Source organism: Phocoena sinus, chromosome 11 (genome assembly GCF_008692025.1).
Source record: "Phocoena sinus isolate mPhoSin1 chromosome 11, mPhoSin1.pri, whole genome shotgun sequence".
Classification (NCBI taxonomy): Eukaryota; Metazoa; Chordata; class Mammalia; order Artiodactyla; family Phocoenidae; genus Phocoena; species Phocoena sinus.
This window is the reverse complement of record NC_045773.1, coordinates 3,029,986-3,056,612: the sequence shown is the minus strand read 5'-3', so window position 1 is coordinate 3,056,612 and position 26,627 is coordinate 3,029,986. Positions and strand designations below refer to the sequence as shown.

General features: G+C 53.7%; 2 protein-coding genes across 3 annotated transcripts in view; one reads left to right on the top strand and one right to left on the bottom strand.

Annotated features, from left to right (window-relative positions):
• XPC (XPC complex subunit, DNA damage recognition and repair factor) overlaps window positions 1-2,333 on the top strand; it is a 35,629-nt gene extending 33,296 nt beyond the window's left edge. For both annotated transcript variants that reach the window (XM_032650098.1, XM_032650099.1), the window contains 3 exons: window positions 253-346; window positions 836-925; window positions 1,687-2,333. In XM_032650098.1, the coding sequence (XP_032505989.1) occupies window positions 253-346; window positions 836-925; window positions 1,687-1,896 (394 nt within the window). In that variant the 3' untranslated portion in view covers window positions 1,897-2,333. The remainder of the gene's footprint in view (window positions 1-252; window positions 347-835; window positions 926-1,686) is intronic.
• Window positions 2,334-3,320: 987 nt separating this feature from the next.
• TMEM43 (transmembrane protein 43) lies at window positions 3,321-26,494 on the bottom strand. Its single transcript, XM_032650100.1, is given in 13 exon segments — window positions 3,321-5,203; window positions 5,205-5,281; window positions 8,026-8,143; window positions 9,504-9,605; window positions 10,095-10,169; window positions 10,433-10,554; window positions 11,561-11,631; window positions 12,351-12,420; window positions 12,676-12,725; window positions 13,516-13,610; window positions 14,194-14,328; window positions 15,098-15,247; window positions 26,281-26,494. Coding segments are annotated over 13 exon segments (1,203 nt in total). The 5' UTR covers window positions 26,293-26,494; the 3' UTR covers window positions 3,321-5,077.
• Window positions 26,495-26,627: the final 133 nt, after the last annotated feature.

Here is a 26,627-nt window from a genome sequence, read left to right as displayed (position 1 = left end):
GGTGACCTCTGTCCTGCCCTGCAGTGGGGGTGGCGAGGGGCTGGGGAAGAGGACACAGCCTGGGGTCCACGGGCCTGCCTTCTGCATGGATGGTGTCAGCCAGCAGCTGTGGCCGGGACTGTGGACTGCTGACCCTGGAAGTACTTCAGGGCCCCAGGTGCTCAGGGGCAGCCCACTGTCCCCCACGGAGGGGAGTGGAGAGGCCAGAGCAGGCCCAGACTCGAGAGAGACCATCTGTGTTGATCCCCCCAGAACCGATGGCTACATAGTCTGTGAGGAATACAAAGATGTGCTCCTGGCCGCCTGGGAGGACGAGCAGGCGCTCATTGAGAAGAAGGAGAAGGAGGTGAGCAGGCAGGGCCGGGGGGGCCAGGACGGGGAAGCAGAGAGGTGGGGAAGCACACACAGTGGGGCTGCTGTTCCCTCCAGCCTCCCTCCCTCCACGCGTAAGAGAAGGGGAGAGCCCGGGTTCAGCCCTCTTTCTGGCTCTTCCCTCCTGGGAGGCAGCACTGAGCAACGACCTGCCTGCCCCTCAGAACCCTGTCTCTGTCCACTGTCTGCCTGGATGCGGGCTCCGGGGCCCGCTACCCCTGCTGCCGACACCCACCTCTGTTAAAGGGAGCTGCCCGTGGTCCAGGTCCCGGACCCCCTCCTCCACTAAACACTTTAGAGTTGGTAACAATAAAGAGGTTTTTGGTTTTGGTGCCTTTCACGTGTAGCACTTTATGAATCACACCTGGTACGGTTGAGAAACTGTTTTAACCTGAAGCGTTGCCTGTATCTTTATGTTCCTGAAACGGCAGTGCAGTGTTTTCCATTCTGTTTGCTTTTGCAGAAAAGGGAGAAGCGGGCTCTGGGAAACTGGAAGCTGCTGGTCAAAGGGCTGCTCATCCGGGAGCGGCTGAGGCTTCGCTACGGGGCTCAGGTCAGGGCGCTACGGGGCTCAGGTCAGGGTGGTCCTTGGAGGACACGCCAGGTTTGGAGCGGGGGGGGGGAGTTAGGGAACCAGGGGCCGATTCTGCTCAAAGATCAAGTCAGCTCTGTTCCAGTGCCACAGACCTGTGTCTCCCAGGCCCTGCGTCCTGTCCACGTTGAGAAAGGTGTCCAAGGTGTCCTGGAGTCAGGCCTCGGCTGCTCTGCCAGCCCCGCCCTGTCTGCACGAGAGGGTGCCTGCCACGGGTTGGATCTGGTGCTGAGCCCACTCAGGGCGGGGGGACAGGTGTCTGCATCTCCTGGCCTTGTGCTGCCCCTGGGGCTGTGACCACCCCTCAGGCCCACAGGTGCTCATTCAGGCCCCTCTCACAGCCCCTGCGGGCTCCCGTGGGGGCACAGAGGCCCCCCCGGACACAGTCACGTGGAGTGGTCAGAGACCCACAGACACGCTCTGGGGGCAGCTGCGATCCCACGCACGGCTCCCCCTGCCCTCCCCAGCCCGTCCTCGCAGCAGCGGGCACTGAGCGCTGATGCTGTGCATTTGTGCACTTGTTCTGTTTAGAAACGAGGAAGAAAACGCAGTTACCTCCTGGATTGCTCGTAGCTCCCCAAGGGCAGTTCTGTGGCCCTAGCCCTGTGTGCACAGCAAGCGCTCTAGGACCTGCTGGGCTGAGCCCTGTCCTCCGGGTCACGGCTCAGCGCTGCTGGGGCGTCACTGCCTCTTGACGGGGCTTCCTCCACTGTCCCCCCCAGAGTGAGGAAGCCGCTCCCCACGCAGACGCAGGAGGAGGACTCTCTTCAGACGAGGAGGAGGGGACCAGCTCTCCAGCGGAAGTGGCCAGGATCCTGGCAGCCTCCTGGCCCCAAAACCGAGAGGTAGAGGAGAAGCGGAAGTGCCCCCGGAAGAGCAGGAGGGAGGAGAAGGAGGCAGCTTCCCACCTGTTCCCGTTTGAGAAGCTGTGATGTGAGTGGTCACCTCCTCGGTGGCTCAGCCGTGCCCCAGACCTTGCTCCCGGATAGATCCCTCCTGCGTCTGACACGCGTGCTGTTGCAGACTCGGGCCCCTCCTCTGCAGGCCCCTCGTTGCCCTCAGTCAGGTCCCTGAAGCCGCCTGACGCTGTGGGGGGAGAGCAGGTCAGTGCAGGCCGTCTCAGGGTGACATGGCTGGACCTACATTCCCAGGTAACACTTCGTGGTGGCAGAAGACTAGAACAAAGAGCTAAAGTCAGGAAAGGAAAGGACAAACGATGAGAATTAGAGAAATGTCAGGAAGAGTGGATCAGTGTTAAACGAGATTTTACTCGTTACTGGATACATTTATAAAGCCTTATGCACTGTAGATATTTAGGAGAAATAACTTTTATAACATTTTGAGGAAAAAAATAAAGCATTTCTCTAGAAAGACGTGACTACCTTTTCTTTCAGATTTTCTTTCAGATTTTACATCAGATAAGAACACTTGGATGACAGTGACTGTATACAGGTCGTGACTACATTAAAGATCAGATCTTGTTTTCCCACAGGCTGGGAACTTACCATTACACACATGGAATTTTTTTATTTCTATGTTTAATCCAGGATATATGATCTAATCTTTGACAGGAGCCATTAAAAATTTGAGTCAGTTTTATCCAAGGGAAACAAGCAAAACACTTGGGGTGTGACTCATGCAGCAAGAACTGGCAGGCAGGCTCCTGTTGTGAAACACATGGGGGTTGCCATGGAAACCGCCCAGGTCTGGCACTGTGCACCAGAGCTGGCTCTCACCCTCCTGGAAGTGAGCACCGTGTTTTCTGGGAGTTGAGTCAAGAGCACTGCCCCGTCTCTGCAGGAATAACTAGTTCTTCAGGCAGATGGCAGCTCCTAGCATGCATCTTGGAAATGGAGAGAAACCTCAGGTTTTGAAAAGTTACCACTCACCTGCTTCAAATCCTGTAACAAGGGGAAAGAAGTTCAAATTGCAGGGTGGACACTTCGCGGCTGCCCACTTCTTCAGGCGCTCGTGGGCTTTATCTCACTCCATAGAGAGGCCCTGTCCCCGCGTCACAGATGAGGAAGCTGAGGCTCAGGTCACTGCCATGCCTAGCGTCACACAGCTCGTCAGCGGCAGATGCGGGATGCCTTTTGTGCCAGGTCCCTCCCACCTCTGAGAACGATCTGAAGACCGGCAAAGGTGGGAGCCGCGTAAGTCCACACAAACCAGAGCAGGTTTCTAAGTGCTAGAGATACTGAGGTGCCTTCTCAAAAACTGAAACCAATTTTAACCACTGAAAGCAATTTAGAACCTAAGTTCCAAAAATTCATAGAGTTCTTAATAAATTCTACGGCTGAATTCTTTCAGACAGAAATTTCAGACAATGCAAAAAAAAAAAAGGGATAATGGCAAGTTCCTGTATCAAAAGATGTTTTGAAATTTATTTTGAATTTTTATCAAGAATACAAAGATAATACAAGTTTCATCATGATTTCCCGAAGGCCTGAAATATTTCTTAACGTGATTTTGGTCTTTAAGAACACTTGAAATTGGCAGTAATTTAAAATCTGTGCCAGAAAAATATTACACAAACCAAATATCAAGGATTTTGTGTTTAGCCATCATCTCGTCACTGTGCTTTCCAAAAGCATCTTTAAGAGTTGAGAGATCGAAGAAACTGTTCATTTAACAAGCAACAGTGAACAACACTATTTCAGTCCTTAAACCCAGATAACTCATCGCTGGGGCTGGCTGTTTTGAACATGAAAAATCTGTTTATACCACGAATGCCCCAGGACAACGAGAGATGTTATTAGCTCTTGAGTTTCAGAAGTTCTAAGCCCTATTCAGCTGCCAAATACTGATTCCACTAAAGCAGCCACTCCCAGCAAAACACAACAATTTCCAAATAGTTAAAAGATAAAGGACACACAAGTCTTTTAAGACATCAGTGTTACAACATACTTGATCTTTCAAAGGGTGTTGAGAGGAGTTGGGAAACTTAAAACTGTGAATTAAATAAGCATGGGGAGATTTGATTTAGGAATAAAGCTGTGGACACTGGACACATAAATCACCCAGAGGCAGCCACTTGAGACCCAGATGCTAATGTCAAAAGCACACCTGTGATGAACAGAGCCAGGCCAGAGAGCTTTCAAATCTGCAGCCTCTGACGCCTGATTTTGGTTGGTGGGTGGGGTGGTTCACCACGAAGGAGCCCCACTTAGGATAACTGACTAAAAACTCAAAATCATCTTCAAGAAAATCTGGGTTTTGATGCCAGAGGATGGAAGGAAATGCCTTTCTCTCCCGGATAGAGACGCCCATCTCCTCCCAGAGGGAAAACGAGCCTTTTGCTAACACTGGTTTCAAAGCACCTGAAGCTTTGAAAAGCTTCTCAGGGACCCAGAACACCGACAGGTTAACTTTCTCAACCAGGTAAGTAACAGCCCCACTGAGCTTTCTGTGCTCTGAACTACCTTCAACTGACAGAGGAAGGGTTTTTCTGTAACAGTCTGAGACGTACATCAATTCCAGAGGTGTTTGTTTTCTAGGACCTGACTTGAAACTGCCCCTCTTAGGGCAGGTCGGGGAGCTGTGTGCAGAGAAAGAAGTAGCAAGAAACAACCAGGCCTGTGGGGGTCCTACGCGCCACAAAGATTCTGCCAAATGGTAATTGCGTGCAAAGCCCAACAAACGTCCACCTTCCTCATCACCACACCCCCCGGTTCTCTTAAGTACCGAATCAAGCTCCATGCGCAGAGTGGTTTTGTGGTGCCCCCTGCTGCCCTGTCCTGGGAGGCGGGCACGGCGGTGTTCATGGTGGAGCCTGACACCGTCCCCAGGTCTGAGTGTCACCACCGCGGCAGACATCAGCTAAGTGAAACACGCAAGTGGCCGCACGGCCCCAAGAGAAGGAAAGGAAACAAGCAGGAGAGCGTGTGTCACGCTGCCAGACAGGAGCCACTCCTGCCACCAAGCTGCCCGCTGGCAAGAAGGGGTGCGAAGTGCTAAGTGATGGACGCCCAACCCGACACCCATGCACACTGCCAAGGCTGCCACCTGAGTGGGGGCGCGTGCGGAATCCAAGACCGACGTGGGTTTGGGGGAGGGGAATGGACCTGGGTCCCGAGGCACAGGCAGTGTCCAGTGGGTTGCCGGAGCCCCGGCTCACTCCAGCTTTTTGGCCGGTACCCGTGTCCGCGCAACGATGATGGGCACCAGGGCCAGGCAGCTGATGACAATCGCCCACAGGGGCCGGTGGAAAAGCCAGCCAGCGGCCACGGTCAGCAAGGTCCAGCGAGGTGGCCACGCATAAGGCAAAGGCCTTCAGGCAATGTTTGACCAGGTCTCGGAAGATGGGGAACCAGTCCACTGTGGGGAAGAGAGAGGTAGTGAGGCTTCCCAGGCCCCCGTGCTCTGCTGCTCTCCCCGCCCCGCCAGCCACTGTCTCTGGGACCAGGTAGGGAGGAAGAGGAGGTGGTGGTGGGGCATGTGGCCTGAGGGAGCTGGGCGGTCACACGAGGAGGAGCCCTGCTCCTGACTGCAGCCCGTCCCAGCCCCAGGGAGGGCGCGTGGTCGTGCTCTGAGACCTCGTGCGCTGAGGGCAGAACGGAGACTCTCCGGGGATGGCGGCAAGCACCTGGCTGCCGCCCCTCACAAAGCAGGCTGGGCGTTACAGAAAAAACCCTTTCATCTGTCAGTTGAATAAGCCTCCTGGGGGGCTTATTTGGGCCCCTCAGCCCTTCCTGGAGGGACCTATTCGGTCACCCAAGCCGTTACCAGTTACCTGTGCACCCAGCTCCATGGAGGGGCTGAGGGGACTCAACAGGCCCCAGCCGCCCACCTTGAGGACCCTGCAGTCTACCGCCCAACGTGATACAGTCTCGGATCCGTCATCTCTTGTGGAATTAGCCGTCCTTGGCCTCCTGGCCTCTGCAGGCAGGCGTTCCATAGCCATCATCCACTGGGAGGATCTGCACTCAGTTCCCATGGGCCAGGGGCCTGGTGCCGCTGGGTCTGCACGGCCGGCCTGGGTGTCTGCCACGACGGCAGGGCCCCCACTCGGCCCCCACAAGCACACGTCACATTTGAGCACTGACCATGGGACCATGTGTTGCACCACACCACGCCTACCCTGTAAGGCCGGTACTGATCTTTTTTTTTAAACTTTTTTTTTTTTAATTAATTAATTTTTAGCTGCGTTGGGTCTTCGTTGCTGCGCACAGGCTTTCTCTAGTTGCGGCGAGCGGGGGCTACTCTTCGTTGCAGTGCGCGGGCTTCGCGGGCTTCTCACTGTGGTGGCTGCTCTTGTTGCGGAGCACGGGCTCTAGGCACACAGGCTTCAACAGTTGTGGCACGCGGGCTCAGCAGTTGTGGCACATGGGCTCTAGAGCGCAGGCTCAGTAGTTGTGGCGCACGGGCTTAGTTGCTCCGCAGCGTAGGCCGGTACTGCTCTTAACCTCAGATCACCCACAAGATCACTGAGGCCTGGGAGTTAAACTTACAGCTAGAAGGTGGCATAACCAGGATTTAAACTTAAGACTGTCTGAGTGGGACTTCCCTGGTGGCGCAGCGGTTAAGAATCCGCCTGCCAATGCAGGGGACAAGGGTTCGAACCCTGGTCCGGGAAGATCCCACATGCCGCGGAGCAGCTAAGCCCGTGCGCCACAACTACTGAGCCTGTGCTCTAGAGTCCGTGAGCCACAACTACTGAGCTCGCGTGCCACAACTACTGAAGCCTGTGCACCTAGAGCCTGTGCTCTGCAACAAGAGAAAACACCGCAATGAGAAGCCCATGCATTGCAGTGAAGAGTAGCCCCCGCTTGTAGCAACTAGAAGAAGCCTGTGCACAGCAACGAAGACCCAATGCAGCCAAAAATAAATTAAAAAAAAAAAAAAAAAAAGACTGTCTGAGTGCAGAGCCTCAGGTCTTAGTCTCTGTGCTAAGCCCAGAGAGGACAGCGACCTTGTCCGTACTGTTGGCTGCGTGGCCTCCGGGGCCCGGAGCAGCGTCCTCCGCACAGCAGGCACTCGGAAAGTGCTCATCACAGGAGTGGAGGTGTGAACGGGCGCCCTGCGCTGCAGATTCCTGAGTCCCTCCCCTGCACTGTCCCTCTGTGCTCTCATGTCTGTTCTGACTCTGGAGGATCAGCCTTCCAGTGTGGAGAGAACCAGTCGGAGAGTCAAAGGAGGGCCCTATGAGACAAACTTGATGGTGGAACTGGGCTCTGAGAGGGAAACAGCCTGTCCAAGGTCACAGCCACGATGGACTTAGCGACTGTGCCCAAGACACGGTTGCCTTTCTGAGCACAGTTCAGCTGTCCAAGGGAAACAGCCTTCCTTTCCCTTCACCTCAGTTTTCCCAGCTATAAAATGATCTGACAGTCTGTGTCTACTGCAGCCAGACTCTCCCAGCTGGAGAGGGTAAGCAGGGGACGTGTTTCCGGGCCCAGAGACGGTGGACAGAACCATCTCACTGGGACAGGGCGTCCCCCGAGAAGCCCATCCTCCCGGAGAGCGGCCACGGCCCAGCACTCAGTCACCCCAGGCACTTGGTCCTCCTGAGCCAGGCTGGGCTGCTTGGGCAGCTCTGGGGCTCAAGCGGGCCAACCCCGGGCCCTGGGCAGCCCGGCACGCTCTCCCTTGCGTTCCAGACTTGCCAGCGGCCGTGCCAAGTCTAGCCCAGGATTTGGGGTGGGGGTGAAGCGTAACAGTTCCTGAGTGTTTCCTATTTGCCAAACATTTCACAGAACTCTGCAAATTAGGTGTGAGGAAACCGAAGCCAGGCCAGGAAAGGAATCCAGAGCTCTGCTCAGGCCTGGCACGGGCCGGCCAGCCTCCTCAGCACGGCTATTTGGTTGTGCGATGAAGGGGTGAAGGGGTGAAGGGGTGAAGGGCTGAGGGGATGGGCGGGTGGACGGAGCGGGGAAACCCGCAGCCTCGGGGGTCAGCATCCGCCCGGTCTTACGCTGGAAGCATCCTGACCCACATCCTGCTTCCCCTGCTCTCTCGTCCCAAAGCCTTGGGGACACAGGATGGGCTGAGTGCCCCCCACCAGGCTGGAAGGGAGAGCGGCGGTAGGAGAAGCCAAGGAGGCCCTGTCTCTCCCCACCTACCCAGAGTGTAGAGGATCCGCGTCATGAGGTTGAGGCCCACAAACATGGCTACCCAGCCGGCCGCCCGCAGGCCCCACGTCTTCAGGGAGTTGCTCTTCTGTTCCCGACGAAACACCTCCTGGAGGACAAGCGGGGAGAGGCCGTCACGTCTCAGCTCCAGGGGTCACCAGCCTACCCAGTCGGCAGGGCCAGAGCCGAGGGGCCCGGGCTGACCCAGGAGCCACTGCGTTTCTGGACAGACCAGAGGGAGGAAAGGGCACTACCCAGGCCTACGTGCCTCGCCCACCTGGCAGCACAGAGCAGGCAGGCTTGGGCCCTCAGATCACAGCCCCGCCTCCTCCAAGAGCCACCAGCCCACCGTCTCACCGAATAAACCTGACCCTCCTGCCGCAGCAGCGCCTTCCAGGGGTCATCTATCCTCACGCGGCGTCTAGCCACGAGCCCCAGCACTCCTCTCTGGGGGGCAGCTCTGAGACCGGGGCCCCACCTGCGGGAGGCTGGAGCCCCGGGACAGAGGCCTGGGCTGGGCCTCCTAATTCTAGAAACTCCCTGGGGCCCTGAAAGCTGCCTGAGAAAGGGTGACTCACAGTCGCCAGGCTGGGAGGGGCCAGCCCTGCCTTGAGGTTGGTAACTGGCTACTGGGCCGCAGCCTGACCACACCCTCGTCCCAAGCTCAAGAAGAAGGCACAGCCCAGCGCCTCCTGGACTGGGGGCCGAAGGGAGGGGACGACAGCTGAAGGCCCAATAAGCGGGTCAAAGGGTCACAGCTAAGCCCTGCCGCCTGCCCACTACCTTAACCTTCCAAACCCTTATGGGTTGAGAGGGCAGGCTCAGAACAGCTCTCCACGGATACACTGTGCTCGTCAACAACATACAAGCGCACTTTCTGCTACAGAGAAGGCTGCCCTGCCTGGACAGGACAGGCTAACTTCTAAGGCAGGCACTGAACTAACGGCACATCTTTGCACCCCTTCTCCTCGGGGCTTGGGTGAGGCGTGACCCCACTTTACGGATGGGGTGGGTGCCCTGGTCTCTCTGGAGGTGCCCGCCCTCACTCGCCTGGTCCTGGGGCCACGTAGCTCAACCCCTTCACCCCAGTTCACACAGCCTTCACGGGCCTCTGCCTGCCCCTCCCTGGGTAGGGCCACCTGGCGTCCTGGCCCCGACAAGGAGGGCCCTGGCCTGCTAGCGCGACTGGCTGGCCCCTTCTCTTCACTTGGGACTCAGCAAAAACGTCCCCTGCTGCCCACTGGCACAGGAGGTTGCTGTCTCCATGTCTGTGAGCTCAGCGTCTGCCCCTCACACCAGGCTGCAGGGGCCCTGCCCACTGCTCCCCACTTCGGGGACGTGGGCTGCGCACACAGGGAGACCTAGCCCCTTCTACAGCTTTCTCTCGCCTCGGGGCTGGGTCTGCCTCCGTGGTGGCAGTCTGTGACATGCCACTGGAGGGCAGAGCACGGTGCACAGTGGCCACTCACCTCTGCTGAGATGTCCCCGTGGTGCAGAAGCAGCAAGGTGTCCCCGGACTTGGTGGAGTACGGGACCAGCTGGTCGCCCCGCTGCCGGGCAATCACGGTGACCTGGTCAGAGAATTCAGGCTTAGAGCTGCGGGGCAACCACCCGCGGGCCCAGCGCCCCTCCTCACCGTGTGCCAACGAGGCAGCGAGCGGGAACACCCACGCCACCCCGAGCCTCTGCCTCCACGTCGGCCCGGGGGACGGTGGCTCCCGTTTTGCTGCTCCGTCCGAAGCTCCAGGGAGGACCCCGGGCAGAAGCGCGTTTCAGGGCTGAGCAGGGGCTGGGGCCGGGGTGACGGGGTCAGGAACGCGGGACCGAGTCTCTACAGAGCAGAAGCCGGGGTTGGGGGCAGAGGGACTGCACGTGATTGAAAGAACCTCATCGGGCCCAGCTGCGAGACCCCCAGCACCGTGCCCTCAGCCTGGGGCCCATGGACGTGCACAGGGCACGTGTGCACACGGTGGGGGTGGGGGGGCGCCCACAGCCTTTGCTTGGGCCCCAGCATCTGCGCCCAGGAAGGCCCCCCTGAGTCGGCCCGGGGAGCTGATTACCACGTGAGCTGGGCCCAGGTTGGGGTCATCGCCGCTCAGCCCTGCGTAGGAAAATGAGACGCGCAGGTCTCCGACCTGGGGTGGAAGAGAAGCAAGTGAGGGAGGCGGGAGCTGTCAGCTGGGCCCACGGCGTGCCCCACTCCCATGACCTCTGCCCTTGCCCAGGTGGCCCCATCTCCCGGAAAGCCTCTCCCCTCCAATTTCCCTGGCCGAGTGTAGCTGTGATTCACCGGAACCGGACCAGAGTCTGAAGCTGCGCTCTGAGTCCCACGCGCTGTCGGGGGCGGGACTCTGGGGCCCTGACCTCTGCCATCTGAGCGCCCAAGCCCGCTGGGTACCTCGGGGTACTTGGGGTTTTCACTGTGGTAGAAATAGTCCCCCCGGCGAATGATGTCCACGTGTGGGTCCTCCAGCTTGGACAGACTCAGTGGCTTAAAGTTGTCCACTTTGTCGATGAGGCCTGAGAGAGGCAGGCAGTTAGAAACAGTGCTGAGTCCACTGCAGCTCCTGGCTGCAAACCCTCAGCCTGACGGCCTTTCCAAGCACCCTCACGAGCCCAGCCATGCAGCCACCTCCTGGCTCGCCCCCTGGGGACCCCACACACCCGGGGCGTCCACACACGCCGTCTCCCACCCGGAGTCCCCCTCCGACTCCATTCTTCCGCGATGCCAGCCCCCTTCAGTCTTCAGCTCCTCCAGGAAGCCTTCCCTGTCCCCTCTTCCCCATCAGCTCTGCAAGGGCCTTAGCCTGGCAGCCACTCCACCTTGGGTCTGGTCATCTGTGTCCAGGCCTGGCTTCCCTGCTGCAGCAACAGCACGAGGCTGGGGCTGGCTGGCATGGCTGGCACCAGCTGAGCGCCAGAGCAGACAGCAGACAAGCCAGGCCCTGGCTCACGCAGTCTCTCCCCCGTCCCCCTGGCTATCTGCCACCTAAGTGTCTTCTCTCCCTCCTTCCTGGGTCAGGCCCAGGGACTGAGACCCAGGGACAGAGCCCCAGGAGTTTCTGCGGCCAGTGGTGCCACCCTGTCCCTTGCAAGCCTCTCTTTCGAGTCCCTCGGGGCCTGTGATGAACCGGACGACCCCGGGCACAGGGCTGGGTGCCAGTGGGGCTCAGAAGTGGAGTCCTGGGGCCTTCTCTGCGCTGCCGGCTCCAGGGCTGCCAAGCAAGGGCTCTCAGCTCTGCCTCGTCAGCCCAATGAGGACGCAGCACCTAGCAGCTGCTCCCCGGTGTGCGTTTCAGGGGGGCTTCTACATGGTTCCCCACCTCCTGGGGACACACCTGCCCTCTGGCCTCGGCCCAGAGTACGATGCTGGGAAAGCTCCGGCTGACCCCATGCCCAGGACAGCAGGGGACCCCTTTAAGCATCTGAGGGCTGAGGGCTAGGGCCCCGGCTCCTGGGAGGCGGCCAGGTGCAAGTGCAGGGCCCCAGGTCGATGCTGGCTCATCTAAAGGGGCCTGAGACTCACCCGCCGAGAGGAAAAACCTGCCGATTTGGACGAAGGGGGCTGTCGCGGTGAACGACTCCACGGCCATCGCACTGTGGGAGAGGGGGAGCTTCTGGTGAAGGAGGGTGCTGGGCAGGCGCTGCTTGGGTCCCTGTGGGTTGTGCTGGGCAGGGTCCCAACCCAGGGGGCTCCTGCATGTCCAGCCCAGCCCCACAGTCTGGTCCTTCCCCCCTGCCTCAGCCTCTGCCCGGGAGGAGCAGGCCCCTCCGGCCTCCTGTCCCCCAGAGCTTCCTACCCTCTTGCCTGGACCCCTACCAGCATGTCCCATCCTGTCCCCCGGCCTTCAGATGGCCCTTCCACGGACTTCACACCCTCCTGACCCTTCCCAGCCGGGCTAACACCCAAACCCTACTGTGCACATTCAAGGCCCTCCCTGGCCCAGCCCAGTGTCACGCCTGTCTCGCCACCCCCATCCTGCCCCGAGCAGGGCCGGGTCAAACGCTGCTGCCTCCTGAAAGCCCCTGCTGACTGTCCTCCCACCCACGCCAACCGCTGGTGACCCCTCCAGGCACTCAGTCCGGCCTTACACCCGTGACCTGTTTGAGGGGAGGTCACCTGGGGCCAGGGGTGTCAGGTCTCACCTCTGTTCCTGGTGCCCAGCACAGGACCTGGCCTCGGAAACCTGTCCCACATTTTCATCAGCTCACGAGACAGAAGCAACTCGATTCCATTACTCAGTTGAGGAGGCTGAGGCTGGGCACCTGCTAGTGGCTGACAAGGCTACGCTCAGGCCTGAGGACCTGGCTCTCACCTGGGGTTTTTGTGGCCAATCTCTCGGTCAAAGTTTCTGCTGTTGACGATCTCCGATCTCCATTCAGTGTCTGTTTCAGGCAGAGGGAAAAAATGCAGAAAGCACGGTAAACCTCAGGTTTGAGGCCCACTGGCCGCACGTCCTCTTATCCAAGCCTGCGACCACTCGGGAGCCAAAGGGGCGGCTACTGGAGCCTCGCTGGATGGATGGGAGAGCAGGGCTCTGAGGACCAGCACCCAAGGAGCCTGATGCTTGGTGAGGACAGAGCCCACAGGTGTGCAGGGAGGTGCTCTGTCCGCCCGCAGGCCCGGGGCCCGGTACTCACTGTAGGAGTACCTCCTCTCTGTCTTCACCTGCCCGTCCTCGGTGTATTCCCTGCAGGGAAAGCACAGGCAGCACCAGAGTCAGCCCATCACTCCCGAGGCATCCCCATCTCTAAGCATCTCCGGCTGGAAGCAACCTCGGGGCTCCCAGGTCAGACTCCCCAGATGGAGCAGGCTTGGTCCACACCAGCCCAGAAACAGGGTACTCCCTGGCAAACAGCCAGCTCCAGGCCTCAAAGGCGCTCACTAGAGAAAAGAGCTTTCTCATCCTGAGCTGAAACCCGCCTCCCCTAGCTTGTGTCCCAGCCCTGCCCCGTGGGCTCAGCGGTCTGCCTGCACCCTCTGCTCTGCGACAGCCCTGTGGAGGCCCCTGAGGCTGCCCTGCCCCAGACTGAGCCACCTGGGCTCCCCGAGTCCCCTCTCCACCCTCAGTCTTAGTACGTGTGGTCGATGAGAGCCTGCCTGGGGCTCCTGTTAGATCCGACAGCACATGACCCAGGCCCCCCCCCCCCCCGCCCCCCACCTCCCCGCACACCATGGAAGAGAAGATGGGACACAACTTGGCACAGGTCCGTCTGAGCCTAAGCTGGGGCAGCCCTAGACAACTTCCCCGGAAGGGAGCTAACCAAGCCCACTTTCTCCTCCTAGCCCCTCTGCAGGAGATTCCTGCCACCTCCAAACAAGACCATCAGCCAGTAACTGGGGGATACCTCGACATTTCTCTGATAGGAAGATTTTATACTGTAAATTTCAGAAGTGTCAAGGTGAGTGCCACCTGCACGTCACCCTAATCCCCACGCCTCCTTCAGCCCCAGCCAACTCTCCACCCGCTGGCCCCTCACCTGGACTCCTCCGTTTCCACCCATTGGTACATCTCCACGTGCCGCCGCAGCTTCACAGCCGGGAGGTAGACCCCGTAGTTTGGATCAGACAAGAGCTTCAGATAGAATCAAACAAGAAAAATAAAGGACAAGAACGCCCAGCTCGGGGGAAGCTGGGCTGGAGGAGAAACAGGTCCAGAGGGCAGAAGAGCACAGAGGACTCCGCGGCTGCTCGCATGGGGAGACGAGGGAAGCTGCCCGTCCCGAGTGCTGAACCTGCAAGCCTGTGACACGAGCCGCGTGCACGGCTCAGGCTGCTCGGCCCAAGTGCGCGGTACCCACGCAGCGTGTCGGGTGTTCAGACAGAAGACCTGGCACCAGACACACAAATCCATCATCACTGTTAAAGCGCCTCTTCGTGAGGCTCTTGCTTCGGGCCAGAGTCTGTGCCGGGAGGGTAGCTACTGAATCCCACCCAATCTTCAGAACCGGGCCCTGGTCTGTTACAATTATTCTCCCCATCTGACAGAGGAAGACACTGAGACTCAGGAAAGATGGGTCCACACGGCTGCTGAGAGATACAGCAGGAGTCACACCAAGTGTCCCCGTCTCCAAGGCCCACGCTTTCAAATCCTCCATCAGACAATATCCTGCGATGTGTCCCGGCCTCCGCGGGTCAGCAACCACCGCCAAGCCTACCTTAGACGTCCGCAGGGCCCCAGGGATGTGCACCAGCCTCCCCTCATTCTCCGGAGCCACACTGTGGATGCTGTCGGGGGTCACCACCAGCGAGAGTCCCTCAGCCAGCAAGGTCGCCATCTTCACTGTGCGGCCCTGTGCACGGCGGGGAGTGAGGATTTCAACCACTGGACACAGCTGTGCCCTCTGCCTTGGGCAAGAGGAACCCAGGACGTGCGCTCTCCCAGGAAGGCCACCCGGCACCCATCTCAGCACCGCCCGTGCCAGGAAGAGCTGCTGCTTCTTCTGTCCTGCATCCCTCCCCCATCTTCCTCTGCCTTCTCCGCCCCTTCCCTCCTGCTTCACTTGGGGCGATCGCACACCTGTTCAAATCACGTGACCCAGGCCTCGGCAATCACATCCTGTGTCCACTGGCCACAGGCAGCGGTTCAGAGAGAGGACTGAGGCCACTGAGGGATCTCCCTGCGACTTTCGCTAAACAGATTTAGAAAGAGATGGTTCCTCTTTTCCCTGGGGTTGCTAAGCTGCTTGGATGTGACCCTGGAGTTACGGGGCCACCTTTGCCACCACAAAGGAAGAGCCTGCCAAAGAAACATCCACAACAGAGAAAAATGGGCAAGAGATGGAGAAATGGAGATTCCTAGTGACCCAGCATGAACGCCTGGATGCAACCATGCCTGAAACTGATGCTACCCAGGATTGCAGGTGTGTGAACAGATCCATTCCCCCTCCTGCTTACATCAGTCGTGAGGTGGGTCACAAAAGAAAGAACTCTGATTAATTCAGCTCCTGCCCCCATAAAATCTAGACCCTTATTACCATATCCAGCCTCCGAATTCACAGTCTTTGCTCCCTGATACTGCAGGGACCCTAAATCTGCACAGAGGGACCCCAAACATCATACCTCATTGGTAAAAATTAAGTAGAAGGAGAGCAGAAAGGTCATGAGCCCCACAAACATTCCACCCGAGGTCTCACTCAGCCGCTCCAGGAAGCCTGGCTGGGACTTGGTTGTAATTCTGACATGTTCTTTCCTGTCACTCGTACTGGAATACTGAAAAAAGACATAAAAAAAAAAAAGAAAGAAAATTGGTTTTCAAAAAATAAATTGAATTTTGCTATTTATTTATACTTTTTTTTTTTTTTTGGCTGCGTTGGGTCTTCGTTACTGTGCGCAGGCTTTCTCTAGTTGTGGCGAGCGGGGGCTACTCTTTGTTGCGGTGCGCAGGCTTCTCATTGCAGTGGCTTCTCTTGTTGCGGAGCACAGGCTCTAGGCGCGCGGGCTTCAGTAGTTGTGGCTCGTGGTCTCAGTAGTTGTGGCTTGCGGGCTATAGAGCACAGGCTCACTAGTTGTGGCGCGCCGGCTTAGTTGCTCCACGGCATGTGGGATCTTCCTGGACCAGGGCTCGAACCCATGTCCCCTGCACTGGCAGGTAGATTCTTAACCACTGGGCCACCAGGAAGTCCTATTTATACTGTTTTTATTGAGTTTTAATTCTATATGTTAAAAATGCACAGACCAGGCTTCCCTGGTGGCGCAGTGGTTGAGAGTCCGCCTGCCGATGCAGGGGACACGGGCTCGTGCCCCGGTCCGGGAAGATCCCACATGCCGCGGAGTGGCTGGGCCCGTGAGCCATGGCCGCGGAGCCTGTGCATCTGGAGCCTGCGCTCCGCAACGGGAGAGGCCACGGCAGTGAGAGGCCCGCGTACCGCAAAGAAAAAAAAAAAAAAAAAAAAGCACATACCAAGTGTTTGGTTTTGACAAGTGCATACCCCGTGTGTCAAGACACAGAACATGTCTATCACCCAGAAGGCTCCTTGTGCCCCTTTCCTGACACTACTCCCTCTCCCCACCGCCCAGAGGTAACAACGATTTGAATCCGTATCACTACGGATTAGTTTTGCGTCTTCTAGAACCTGGTATGAATGGAATCACCACACAGCATCAACTCCTTCTGTCCAGATTCTTTAACTCAGCGTAACGCTTTTGAGGGTCATCTATGTCACGGTGTCAGTAGTTTGTTTCTTTTTAGGGCCAAGTAGAATTCTACCACGAGCATATCACTTCTGTTGATTCCCTCACCAGCAGATGGATACCCTGGTTGTTTCCAGTTCCTAGCTATCATGAACGCTTCTGTGAACACTCACGTACAAGTTGGTGAAATAACGTTTATATTTTAAGGCAGGAAACGAACATTTAAACATAAAATTCTGTGTGCATTCGGGCCTCTTCTCTCCCTCCCTAACGTGCAGTCTGCATCTGCATTACACTGACCAGACATTCTCAAAGACAGGAACGCCTGCTCGACCGTAAAGCCCATTTTTTCCCCTTTCTTCTGATGCTAGCAATGCAACTTCTCAAAACAACAGCGTTCTTTCCCAGCCCTGCAGGGGGTCATGATGACGTGCTGCTCGCTTTGTACACGTACCTACTTGGACTATGTATCCTTGGTGAACTTTATGTAGATCAGTATGTCATTTTCATTTACGATCCTTTGTCCCAAAAATGTACATGACTATGCCTTCGACCTCTAGCAGGCGAAACAGTTCTCAGAGCTTCTGAGAGTCTGGGTCTCAGAAGTCCTGGGTCATAATCCTGTTTGGCTCAAATAAAATGCCCTTTTTTCTTTGTCACTTGATTGTTAGTTGAATTTTCGTGGACATTTGCTTGGCGTAGGTGGCGGGATATCAGAGACAGACAGCAGAGGACACCTGGAGTCCACCCCAAACGGGTGCTTGGTACCAGCACAGGCCCTTGGAGCCCCACTCCTCCATATTCCTCAGGCACTTTGGTGGGTTCTCCTGGTACCCGGACAGCACTGCTTTAAATGACATCCTGAGTTTTACTTGAGCTGTTTTTCTTGGGACTTGGAGTCCTAAGGGGGTACTGGAACATATCCTAGGCAGGGACCTCGGAGGAGCTTTGGAGTGAACGGGGTTCACTGGTCTCTTTTAAAAAGTGACTTAAATTGGAAAGATTATGTATATACGGTCTGAACAAACTGCTAGTGAAATGAGAGACTGAGCATGTTCAGCTCCGAAGTAAAGGGACACTTGCTCCTTCCAGCCACCAGCCGTTCTCAGGCGACCGAGAACCTGGGGGAAGTGTCTGAGGATCAAGTCTCTTAACATGCATCGGTCGCACAGGGAGTCCCACCACAACCACTGAGGAAGTTCTGCTCGCCAGGTGCGCATCATAAAGGCTGATCACCCTGCGCTCTGAGCATCCACGGTGGTTTTAGACTGTCGGAGGGAGAAGCCAAGACGCGTGAGAGTCAAGCTGACCCAAGGGGAAGCCCTTAGGGAGACAGACACACATTCGATCCATCACACCACCCTCAGAAAGTTGTTCAGATCCTATCTGAATTGGGCTGCCAAATTAATAATGGGAAACCGTGCTCAAAGGCCAAACAGCCCCCTTGATGGGCAGCCACTCTGGCTGGCTTCATGAAGAACCGCTGCTTTTGCAAACACTTATCTTAACTCTTAAATGGCCACGATGGAGCCCTTCTAACATTCCAACACTGTAGAGAAAGCTGGCTTGATAAAACATCTTTTCAAAACTCTGACCCTGAGAGAACAAAAGTATTCCTAGGAGAAAGCCTGAAATTACAACTCTTATCATGTCCCTGAAATGTAAACACAGCCCACATCGCCTGAGTCTACAACCTTGGCTTAATAGACTCTAAAACTGGGGAAAAAAACGGGGGGCGCGGGGGTGGGGGGCGCACAGCGTGTGCAAAGAGGAGGCCGTTGTGAAACTCAAGCAGGAAAACCAGGAGACTTCTGTCCGTGTCTGGCTGGATATGTGCATGTCTGCATGTATGTATGATCCGTCTCTAACTCCAAATGGTATTATCAACATTAATTGGTAAAAGAGGTTTACTTAATTGACTTAAAAGTAAATGCATACAAATCAAATATTTCTAAATGTAATTACACTAGCCCGAATTTTTAAAGGATCACATAATCTAGGCTTAATCTTTAATGAATGAAAATGAGTCAGAATTGATGGTTTAATTAATAGACATGTCTTTAGAGTCAAACGTTAAGTGTAATACTTTAACTGTACCTAGGTTTACTGAAAGTTAATAAGCTCATGTTATCTCTGTTATAAAATTTGTCAACAAGAAAATTAACTTGGTATGATAATATTTTCATAAGTAATAAATAAGTTTTGGGGTGAACTCTTTAAGAATAATTTTGTTTTATGGTATGTCTGCCTAAAAACAGTTTCTCCAGATTTTTGGTGACTTGAAACTTCAGCGTTCTGCTAAATTAAGTCAAATGATGGAATTCACTGAATGTCTAGATCATTTTCTTAATAAGAAATACTGAAACATTAATTGCTAAAGAAGTCTATGTTTACCTACTTTGATCTCTTATTACAGAGAGATTAAACATGTTTGAGACTATTAGTAAACATATTCTGTGCTTTGTTGGAAGACAACTATAAAGTGGCATACATTTCTAAAAATTAATTTTTAAAAGGGAACCCTGAGAAAAGTTTTATGCATGGCCAGGACTTACTAAGATCAGACTGATTTTAATTAAATGAATGAAATTTAATATTAAAGATGAAATGGTGAAAACTAGAGTTTGTTTTTTTCTGTTAAGAGGACAAAGTTCTCTTGAAATATTGATCTGCTTTTGATAACACACTGTAAAATTTCTTTACCTCTTAAGTAATCTTCTGTAACTTTCTGTATTTGCTTTTGAAATCTTTTACTAGCACTTTGGTTAAGTGAATAAATATTATTTCACAGTGACTTATGATTCTACTTAGCCAAACATTTAAAACCTCTTGATATCGTTCACAAACTTCCTCAAATCAAATTCTAAATGTTCTTTTGGCCTCCAGCTACCTTTGGGAAGCTTCAGAAGGCCCCTAAACAGCTCAAAGAGAAATATTTAAACGAATTAGGCTCATTTGGTATGTTAAATTACATGGGAAACATTGTCAAATGAGTAATGATAAATCTTGTTAGGTTATATTATATGGCTAAATATATTACTATAAACATTCTAGAAATTATATGAAGTTCCTAACATTTGAAATGTCCTGGTATGTTGTCAGTCATGATTTACAGTATCTTAAAATGTTGTATGCCACAGAAATAGCCAAATTTCCTTGATGACTACACTGTCATCAGGTCTTTAACCATGCTTTTAAGTCTTTTGTCGTTTATACACAGTTATGCCTATACAATAACTGATGCTTTTCCAAAAATGTTTGTAGATGACTTGCTGTTATGCTCCCAAATTAGATTAGACGCGGTAGCAAAAGGACCTCCTCCTTGTACGAGGGCTATTTCGGCCACGGCTCTCACATAAAGCCACTGAAGAAATAGTAATGGGGTCTCCTTTAACTATGTATGTCCCACACTCGGGTGAGTTTCTTCTAAACTCTCACCACCCTCAGCACTATTCTATAAGCCAGCTAGCTTCCTATGAAGTATCGTTGCTTTACGCTACCTTGGTTCCATGTAATAACCTTAACCCTGCAACTCTGCTTCCAGCACCACAGGAAGAAAACCACCATGACTGCGTTTTGTTAACCAATTATCTTCTTGCTTCCAGGAAGCCCATATCGGTAATGCTGACCTAATTTAATCTATAGATGGTCCTACTTAAGGGAAGAGCACAGACATTACCGAGCTGGATGTGCAGTAACGCCCACAGTAGACATAATCGAAAACTTTTACTTAGCAGGAACAAAGTCAGCACAAGCTGAATTAACTGCCTTAACGCTAGCTAAAGACCAGTTAACACATATTTATACTGACAGTCACCATGCCTCTGGAGTGACACACGACTATGAAACGTTATGGAAACAATGAGGTTTTTAAGCTCTTCAGGAAAACCTAATAAAAAAATGGAAAACAGGTTGCAGAGTTGTTGTTATACGACTGCCGATACGGTTAACAATGATTGAAACCGTAATTTTCAATAATTTTCAGTTTTCACCTACGCCTGGCATTCCAAATCTGACAGTATGTAAACTAGAGGAAATCAGCTCGGTGACGCTCCCGCCCATGAGGCAGCTTTAAACACTCATCCTATCCAGCCTCCAGAACGGCCACTGCTCTCAGTTAACCCTGCTAACCCAGTAAAAGATTTCCTTCTACAGGCTCAAGAAATTGCCACTAAAGAAGAGAAACAAATATGGCCACAAAAAGGGGAATTCTGACCCACCACAGATATATAGTTTAGACCTGATCGAAAAAAAAACACCTAGTGTCTGGAGCACAACTGCCATCACTCCAGCACGCACCCCCTTTAACTCACTGTGCGCCTGAGAAAACGGTTTCTGGGGAAAACAGTATTCTTGGAAACTTGCCTCCACGGTGGTTCAAGGGAAACATTACATTATTGTCAGGGTCTCACTGAGGCACTTAGAAAACAATCAGTAACTAACTCTTTTTACAGCGAGCTCCCAGAAAACCCTACAGATCATGGATTATAACCTAGTGATTTTGTTTATTGGAAAGGACATCAAATAAATGATTCTTTGCAGCCACAAGGGGAAGAACCTTATCTGTTATTGTTAACTAATCCATGCTCAGCCAAACCGAAAGACATTAATTCATGGATTCACGTCTCTCATTTTAAAAAGGCCCCTCCACCTAAATGGACTTCGACCCGTTTCTAACACCCTGTTTCAACTAAGACGAGTACCACCAAGCCAGGACGAGGGGACAACAGCAGCAGACAGCTGCCCCAAGAGTCCAGACCAGGCCTGCAAGACCCATCCTACCAGTTCAATTGTACTATTCACCAAATGTCTGTCAAAACTGACAGCTACTGTTTTACTTCTAGCTATGCTTTTGCCCCAGGGTTTAAGATGGAAGGAAAATTCCTTAGTACAGCTGTTGCAGAGTATAGCTACTGGAGGCAAATTTAACCGATCGCTGGATCTGTCATCCAACTCTTCAGACAATACAAGGCCGACACAGGCCCTCATAACTCCTGTCATTGACTTTTCAGATGTTCCCAATGTTACCACTTACTTAGATCAACCTCCCTCTGGCCTAACCTTTCAGGTCCAAATTTTCTAATGTACTAATGTGTCCATGCCTTGTCTGACACTACACTACCCTCAGTCCTTAGGGACCAGACACAACTTACGCTAGTACCCACACCCCAGCCCCGCCCCACCCCGAGCTCCATCTCTTACTTAACTTACAAATGTCTTGAAGAGAAAAACACAAGGAACTTGTGCCCACAACTCCCCCATGTCAAATACCATACAGACAGCTTTCGGAAAGTCTGCAAGAATGACCATGGTTTAATACCGTGTTAGCAAAACTTCCAATCGATGCGGCTATTCATGAGAGCTCTCTGGGAGGGAACACTTGCATCCCTAGGTTTTATCTTCTTCTATGGTACTGGAATTGACACACCTACACAAGGACGGGCACATAAATGTCTTAACAGCTGGCAGGCAAAAGGCTTTTTGTTTGTTGGGCATTATGTTACCCCACTGTCTATACAATGGGCAGATGAACCTCCTTTCTCTCTCCATGACAGTCAAGAGATCCATGTTAGCAGGATATCAAGTTATCTGGTGGCAAAGGCTTTTGGGAATCTTGAGTCCTAGGGCAGGAATATATGTAAACAGAGATATGCTCAGAAATCTATCAGGCACCATGGGTCAAACAGCCAAAGAGACTGCAAGCAGCCCTGCAGCCCAACAGACATCCCTAAGTTCTGTAGCTCACGCAGTGTTAGGTAACAGCTGCCTTAGAAAACGTGTAAGTATAAAATGTTTCCTTCCCCATCAGCATACACCTCTTTGTTTACTCTATAGGATTAATTTACTCAATTCTGAAGTCTCTACGATGGGAAAGTGATGTTGCAAAATCGAAGAGCTCTTGGTTTTTAACACCACCTTGCAAGGAGAAGCTTGTGCTATAACCCAGGCTAAATGCTGCGCTTCCATATAGGATGAGTCCTCTAATACAACTCATTTAACAGCTCACATACCAAGTACAATTTCCGTACTGAAGGATCCCCTTCCTAGTCCAGGTGAAATCTCAGGGAAATGGCTCAACTCTGTGGATTCACGGCTTAAAGCTCTGCTTGTGACTTTGTTATTGTCGTTGGTTTTATTGATTTCATTTACAGAGTAATAATCTCTTGTGCCTCTTGTATATTCAAAACTCCAGGGACTCCCCTGGTGGCGCAGTGGTTGAGAATCCGCCTGCCAATGCAGGGGACACAGGTTCAATCCCTGGTCTGGGAAAATCCCACATGCCACGGAGCAACTAAGCCCATGCGCCACAACTGCTGAGCCTGCGCTCTAGGGTACACGTGCCACACCAACTGAGCCCGTGTGCTGCAACTACTGAAGCCCGCACGCCTAGAGCCCGTGCTCCGCAATGAGAAGCCACCACAATGTGAAGCCCGCCCACCGCAACCAAGAGTAGCCCCCACTCGCCGCAACTAGAGAAAGCCCGCGCGCAGCAACGAAGACCCAACACAGCCAAAAAAAAAAACTCCAACTAAAATAACAATGTCTAACAATTTGACACTATTGATCATACCTGTAGTTCTATATAAGATAACAGATATGCACAACGCATATGCAGGGTAAAACTGGCATAAGTCCTATTGGACAATTGACCATCAGTCCTTGCCAAGCAGTTTACTAGCCTAACCCTCTAAAAGGAAAGAACGAACCAGGCTATTAAGATCTGTCATCAAGGGAGAGGATGCAGGGCAGGTAAGCAACCACCAGCCCCATCGAGGGACCAAATATTTGATCACCTAATGTATTCTACCAAAAGATTAATGATCAAAAGGGGGAAAAAGATGAAATGAAATTTATATTTTAAGGCAGGACATGAAAATTTAAGCCTAAAATTCTGTGTGCATTCGGGCCTCTTCTCTCCCTCCCTAACGTGCAGTCTGCATCTGCATTACACTGACCAGACCTTCTCAAAGACAGGAGCGCCTGCTCGACTGTAAAGATTATTTTTTTCCCTTTCTTCTGATGCAAGCAATGCAACTTCTCAAAAGAATAGCGTTCTTTCCCAGCTCTGCAGGCAGTCATGGTGATTTACTGCTCCTTTGTACGTGCCTACTGGACAACGTGTCTTTGATGAACTTCATAGAAAATATCAGTATGTCATTTTGATGTTTGATCCTTTGATTTGAAAATGTACACGACTGTGCCTTTGACTTCTTTTTTTTTAAATATGTAAGATACGTTTATACGATGATAAGCGCAACGAAGAACATACTACAGGATAATGGGATAAAATGACGGGGGTGGAAAGTGGAGTGGACTGGGGATGGCACTTGAGACTTCAGTCAGTATACACAGCCTTGGGAGGAGGTTGACTTTTTTTGTTTTTGGCTGCGATGGGTCTTCATTGCGACGTGCAGGCTTTCTCTAGTTGCGGCGAGCGGGGGCTACTCTTCGTTGCAGTGCATGGGCTTCTCATTGCGGTGTGTGCCTTTGACTTCTAACATGTGGAACAGTTCTCAAGAGCTTCTGAGAGTCTATCTCCTGGGTTATAATCCTGTTTGGCTCAAATAGAATTAACTTGTTTTCCTCTTAACTTGACTGTTAATTGAATTTTTGTCAGTCTTCAGGAAAACATGTGTTTTCATTTCCCCTGGGCATTAGGTACATACCTAGGAGTGGAACTGATGGATCATAGGGAAGATGCATGTTTTTTAAGAAATTAGCAAATTGTTTTACAAACAGGTTATTAGAGATATATTTCTAATTCAGTTCAACGAATAGTGGCTGAGTTTCCTCAGGGCAGTGCCAGGCCTCACAGGGGTAAGAATGTAGGGGTGAGAGGCTTTAGGGCCATTGGGTCAGGGTGACAAACAGTGCCAGGCCTTGCTGAGTGCCTGGTGAGAGGGGCAGATCCAGTGTTAAAGGAGTGACCCCTTCCAGCTGGGAGGGTGAGAGGGACAGATCCAGTGTGATACACCCCAGTCTATCACAGGCCAGACACGGACAAGCCCAAGGAGATGGGCGCTATCATGACCCCATTTCGCAGGCAGGAACACAGAGGCTCAGCAGTTATACGACCAGTCCAGATCACACAGCCTCTAAGAGATGAACTTAGGATTCAAATATGGGCAGACTGGAGGCCACTCTCCTACCACTCTGCTCTGGACTGCGTTCCTCACTCCTTGGGAGCTCGCTGCAGGCAGGCAGGCAAGACAGGAAAAGAAGCCAGTCCCGCTACAGCCAGTGCAGTCCCCAAGTCGATGGCTGGAAGACCTGGCTTCCTCCTGGGACTCCCCTCAGCACACAGCTAGGAGCCAACATCAAGATAAGGGGCTCAAAGATGGCCTTAGGAGAAGAAGGTGCCCCTCAGGCTGGCGAGCGTGCAGAGTGGCTTGACACACCCAGCCCACATTCTGGACCAAATGCCCAGTAAACATGGATGTTCGTGGAGATTTCCTCCCTGCCCACTCCCCTACTCCAGGCTTCGAATCAATGAGCAGTGAGTGGTAGGAACAAGGGTCGACATACAGGCCCTGAAAATCACTTGCTGTGTAACACTGAGTAAGCTGCTCTACCTCTCTGATCCTGTTTACTCATTTATAAAGTGGCGATGGTAACAGTAACTCCATCACTGGACAGATTTTACAGTGATTAATAATCCTGTGACCTCCTTGCTCCGCCCCATCATCTTCAGATCTTTCTTCCTCACGGGGTCTGGTGGCCCCTGTAAATGTGCACCCCACTGCTGGGTGAATCAACAAAGGTTTGGCAGCAGAGGGAACCCTAATTCATCTACATTCTTTGGCAAAGGTCAGGACCCAATGTATCCAAGGTCTCTGCCCACCAAGACTGAAGACAAACTGTTTTCTTTTTTACGTATTAAGTACCTACTATGCCCCAGACACTATGCTAAATACAGTCTCCCTTAAACTTCACAGATTAAGGCCACACAGCTACTGAAGAAGAATCTGCATTTTCCCCCAGGTCAGCCTGACTCCAAAACCTGCCCCACACCTTCCCACGACCTGCCAAACTGGCTGTGAGACCCTGGGCAAGTGCCTTCCCCTTCCGGGGAAGTTCCCCATCTGTAAGATATGGTGGTGGCGGTATGAGGGCAGGCCCGTGTCTTGCCAGCTTGGGTCTCTCCCGGCAGCTGACCCTGCGTCTCACGGACCACCTCTAGGTGTGCCATTTAAGGTTTCTCGGCCTCCCAGACAACTCTAATCCAGGCTGTGGGAGACACAGCCCTGGCTTCTCAGGGGGTGTGAGAGGCAGAGAGGGCGCTTGGGGACAGAGGAGGGGCCTGAAAAGAGCAGGTAACAGACCAGGGGAGAGTGGCTGGACACTCCACCACAGCAGGAGGGAGGGAGTGCCTGGGCTGGCAGGGCTGCGAGCTGGCTCCACACACACTTTCAGAGAGAAGGCGAGTGTGAATCACCAGCTCCTCCCATGCCCTGCACCCTGGCGGGAGGTGCCCCTCTGTTTGTTGAATGAATGTTGGGCTTAAATAGAAAGATTCCTGAAATAAGGCTGGCTGCAGGAAAAGGCAGCCAGCAGCCGTTCCAGGGGCACCACCTTCGGCCAGAGCGTCTGCAACCAAATACATGCTAGGAGGCAGACGGCCCGGCCGCAGGGAAATGCCCCCTTCTCCCCGTCGTCCTAACTCCTCCGCTCCCAAACCAGCCCACGCCCCTTTGCAGCATCACAGCCAAGGTTTACATACCCCCCTGGGGCGGGGAGCTCACCGCCCGCCCGGACAGTGCGTCGCGGATCGGCTTCGCCACCGCCCCAGTGGACTGGCCCCTTCTCTGCGGCCCAGTCCAGCCCTCAAGGTCCTTACATGGGAGAAATCCGAAGGCCCAGGCGAGAACTGGGAACGAAAGGAGAAGCTGCGGGGAGCCGAAGCCACACGTCCCGACGCCCGGTCCCCGCCACCGCGCGCCCCAAGGAGTCCGGCCGAGCTGGGAGAAACGGACAGACGACTCGGCTGCCAGAAGGCCCGGATACGGGAGAGGGAGGGGTTCACCGGGCAGGGGGCCGCGGCGCGCCCGCGGGGAGAGGGGCCCGGGAGACGGGGAGCCCTGGGTGTGGCCGGCGAACCAGAAGACACTCACGTTCGCGGCCATGCCGCGGCCCGGTCGCCGCCCGCCTCGCTCGGCTCAGCTCCGAGAGGTGCTTACGGCCGCAGCGCGGAGTCCCGCGGCGTCTCGCCTGCCGGAGAGCGGTAAACAACCAGTCGAATCCCAGAGCCCCGGACGCGCCACAGTTACCGCCCCGCGGGCACGAGCTTTTCGGGTCTCGCTCGCCCCGCCGCGCCGCCTCCTGGGAAATGTAGTCCAGGGTCGGGTGCACGCTCCAAAAGTTGCAACCTACCTACCTCACTGATGCGCCTGCGCACTGCAAGCAATTCTGGGAGATGTAGTTCCTATTGCCTGGGAGAGCGGCCGGGCTGCGTGCGGCC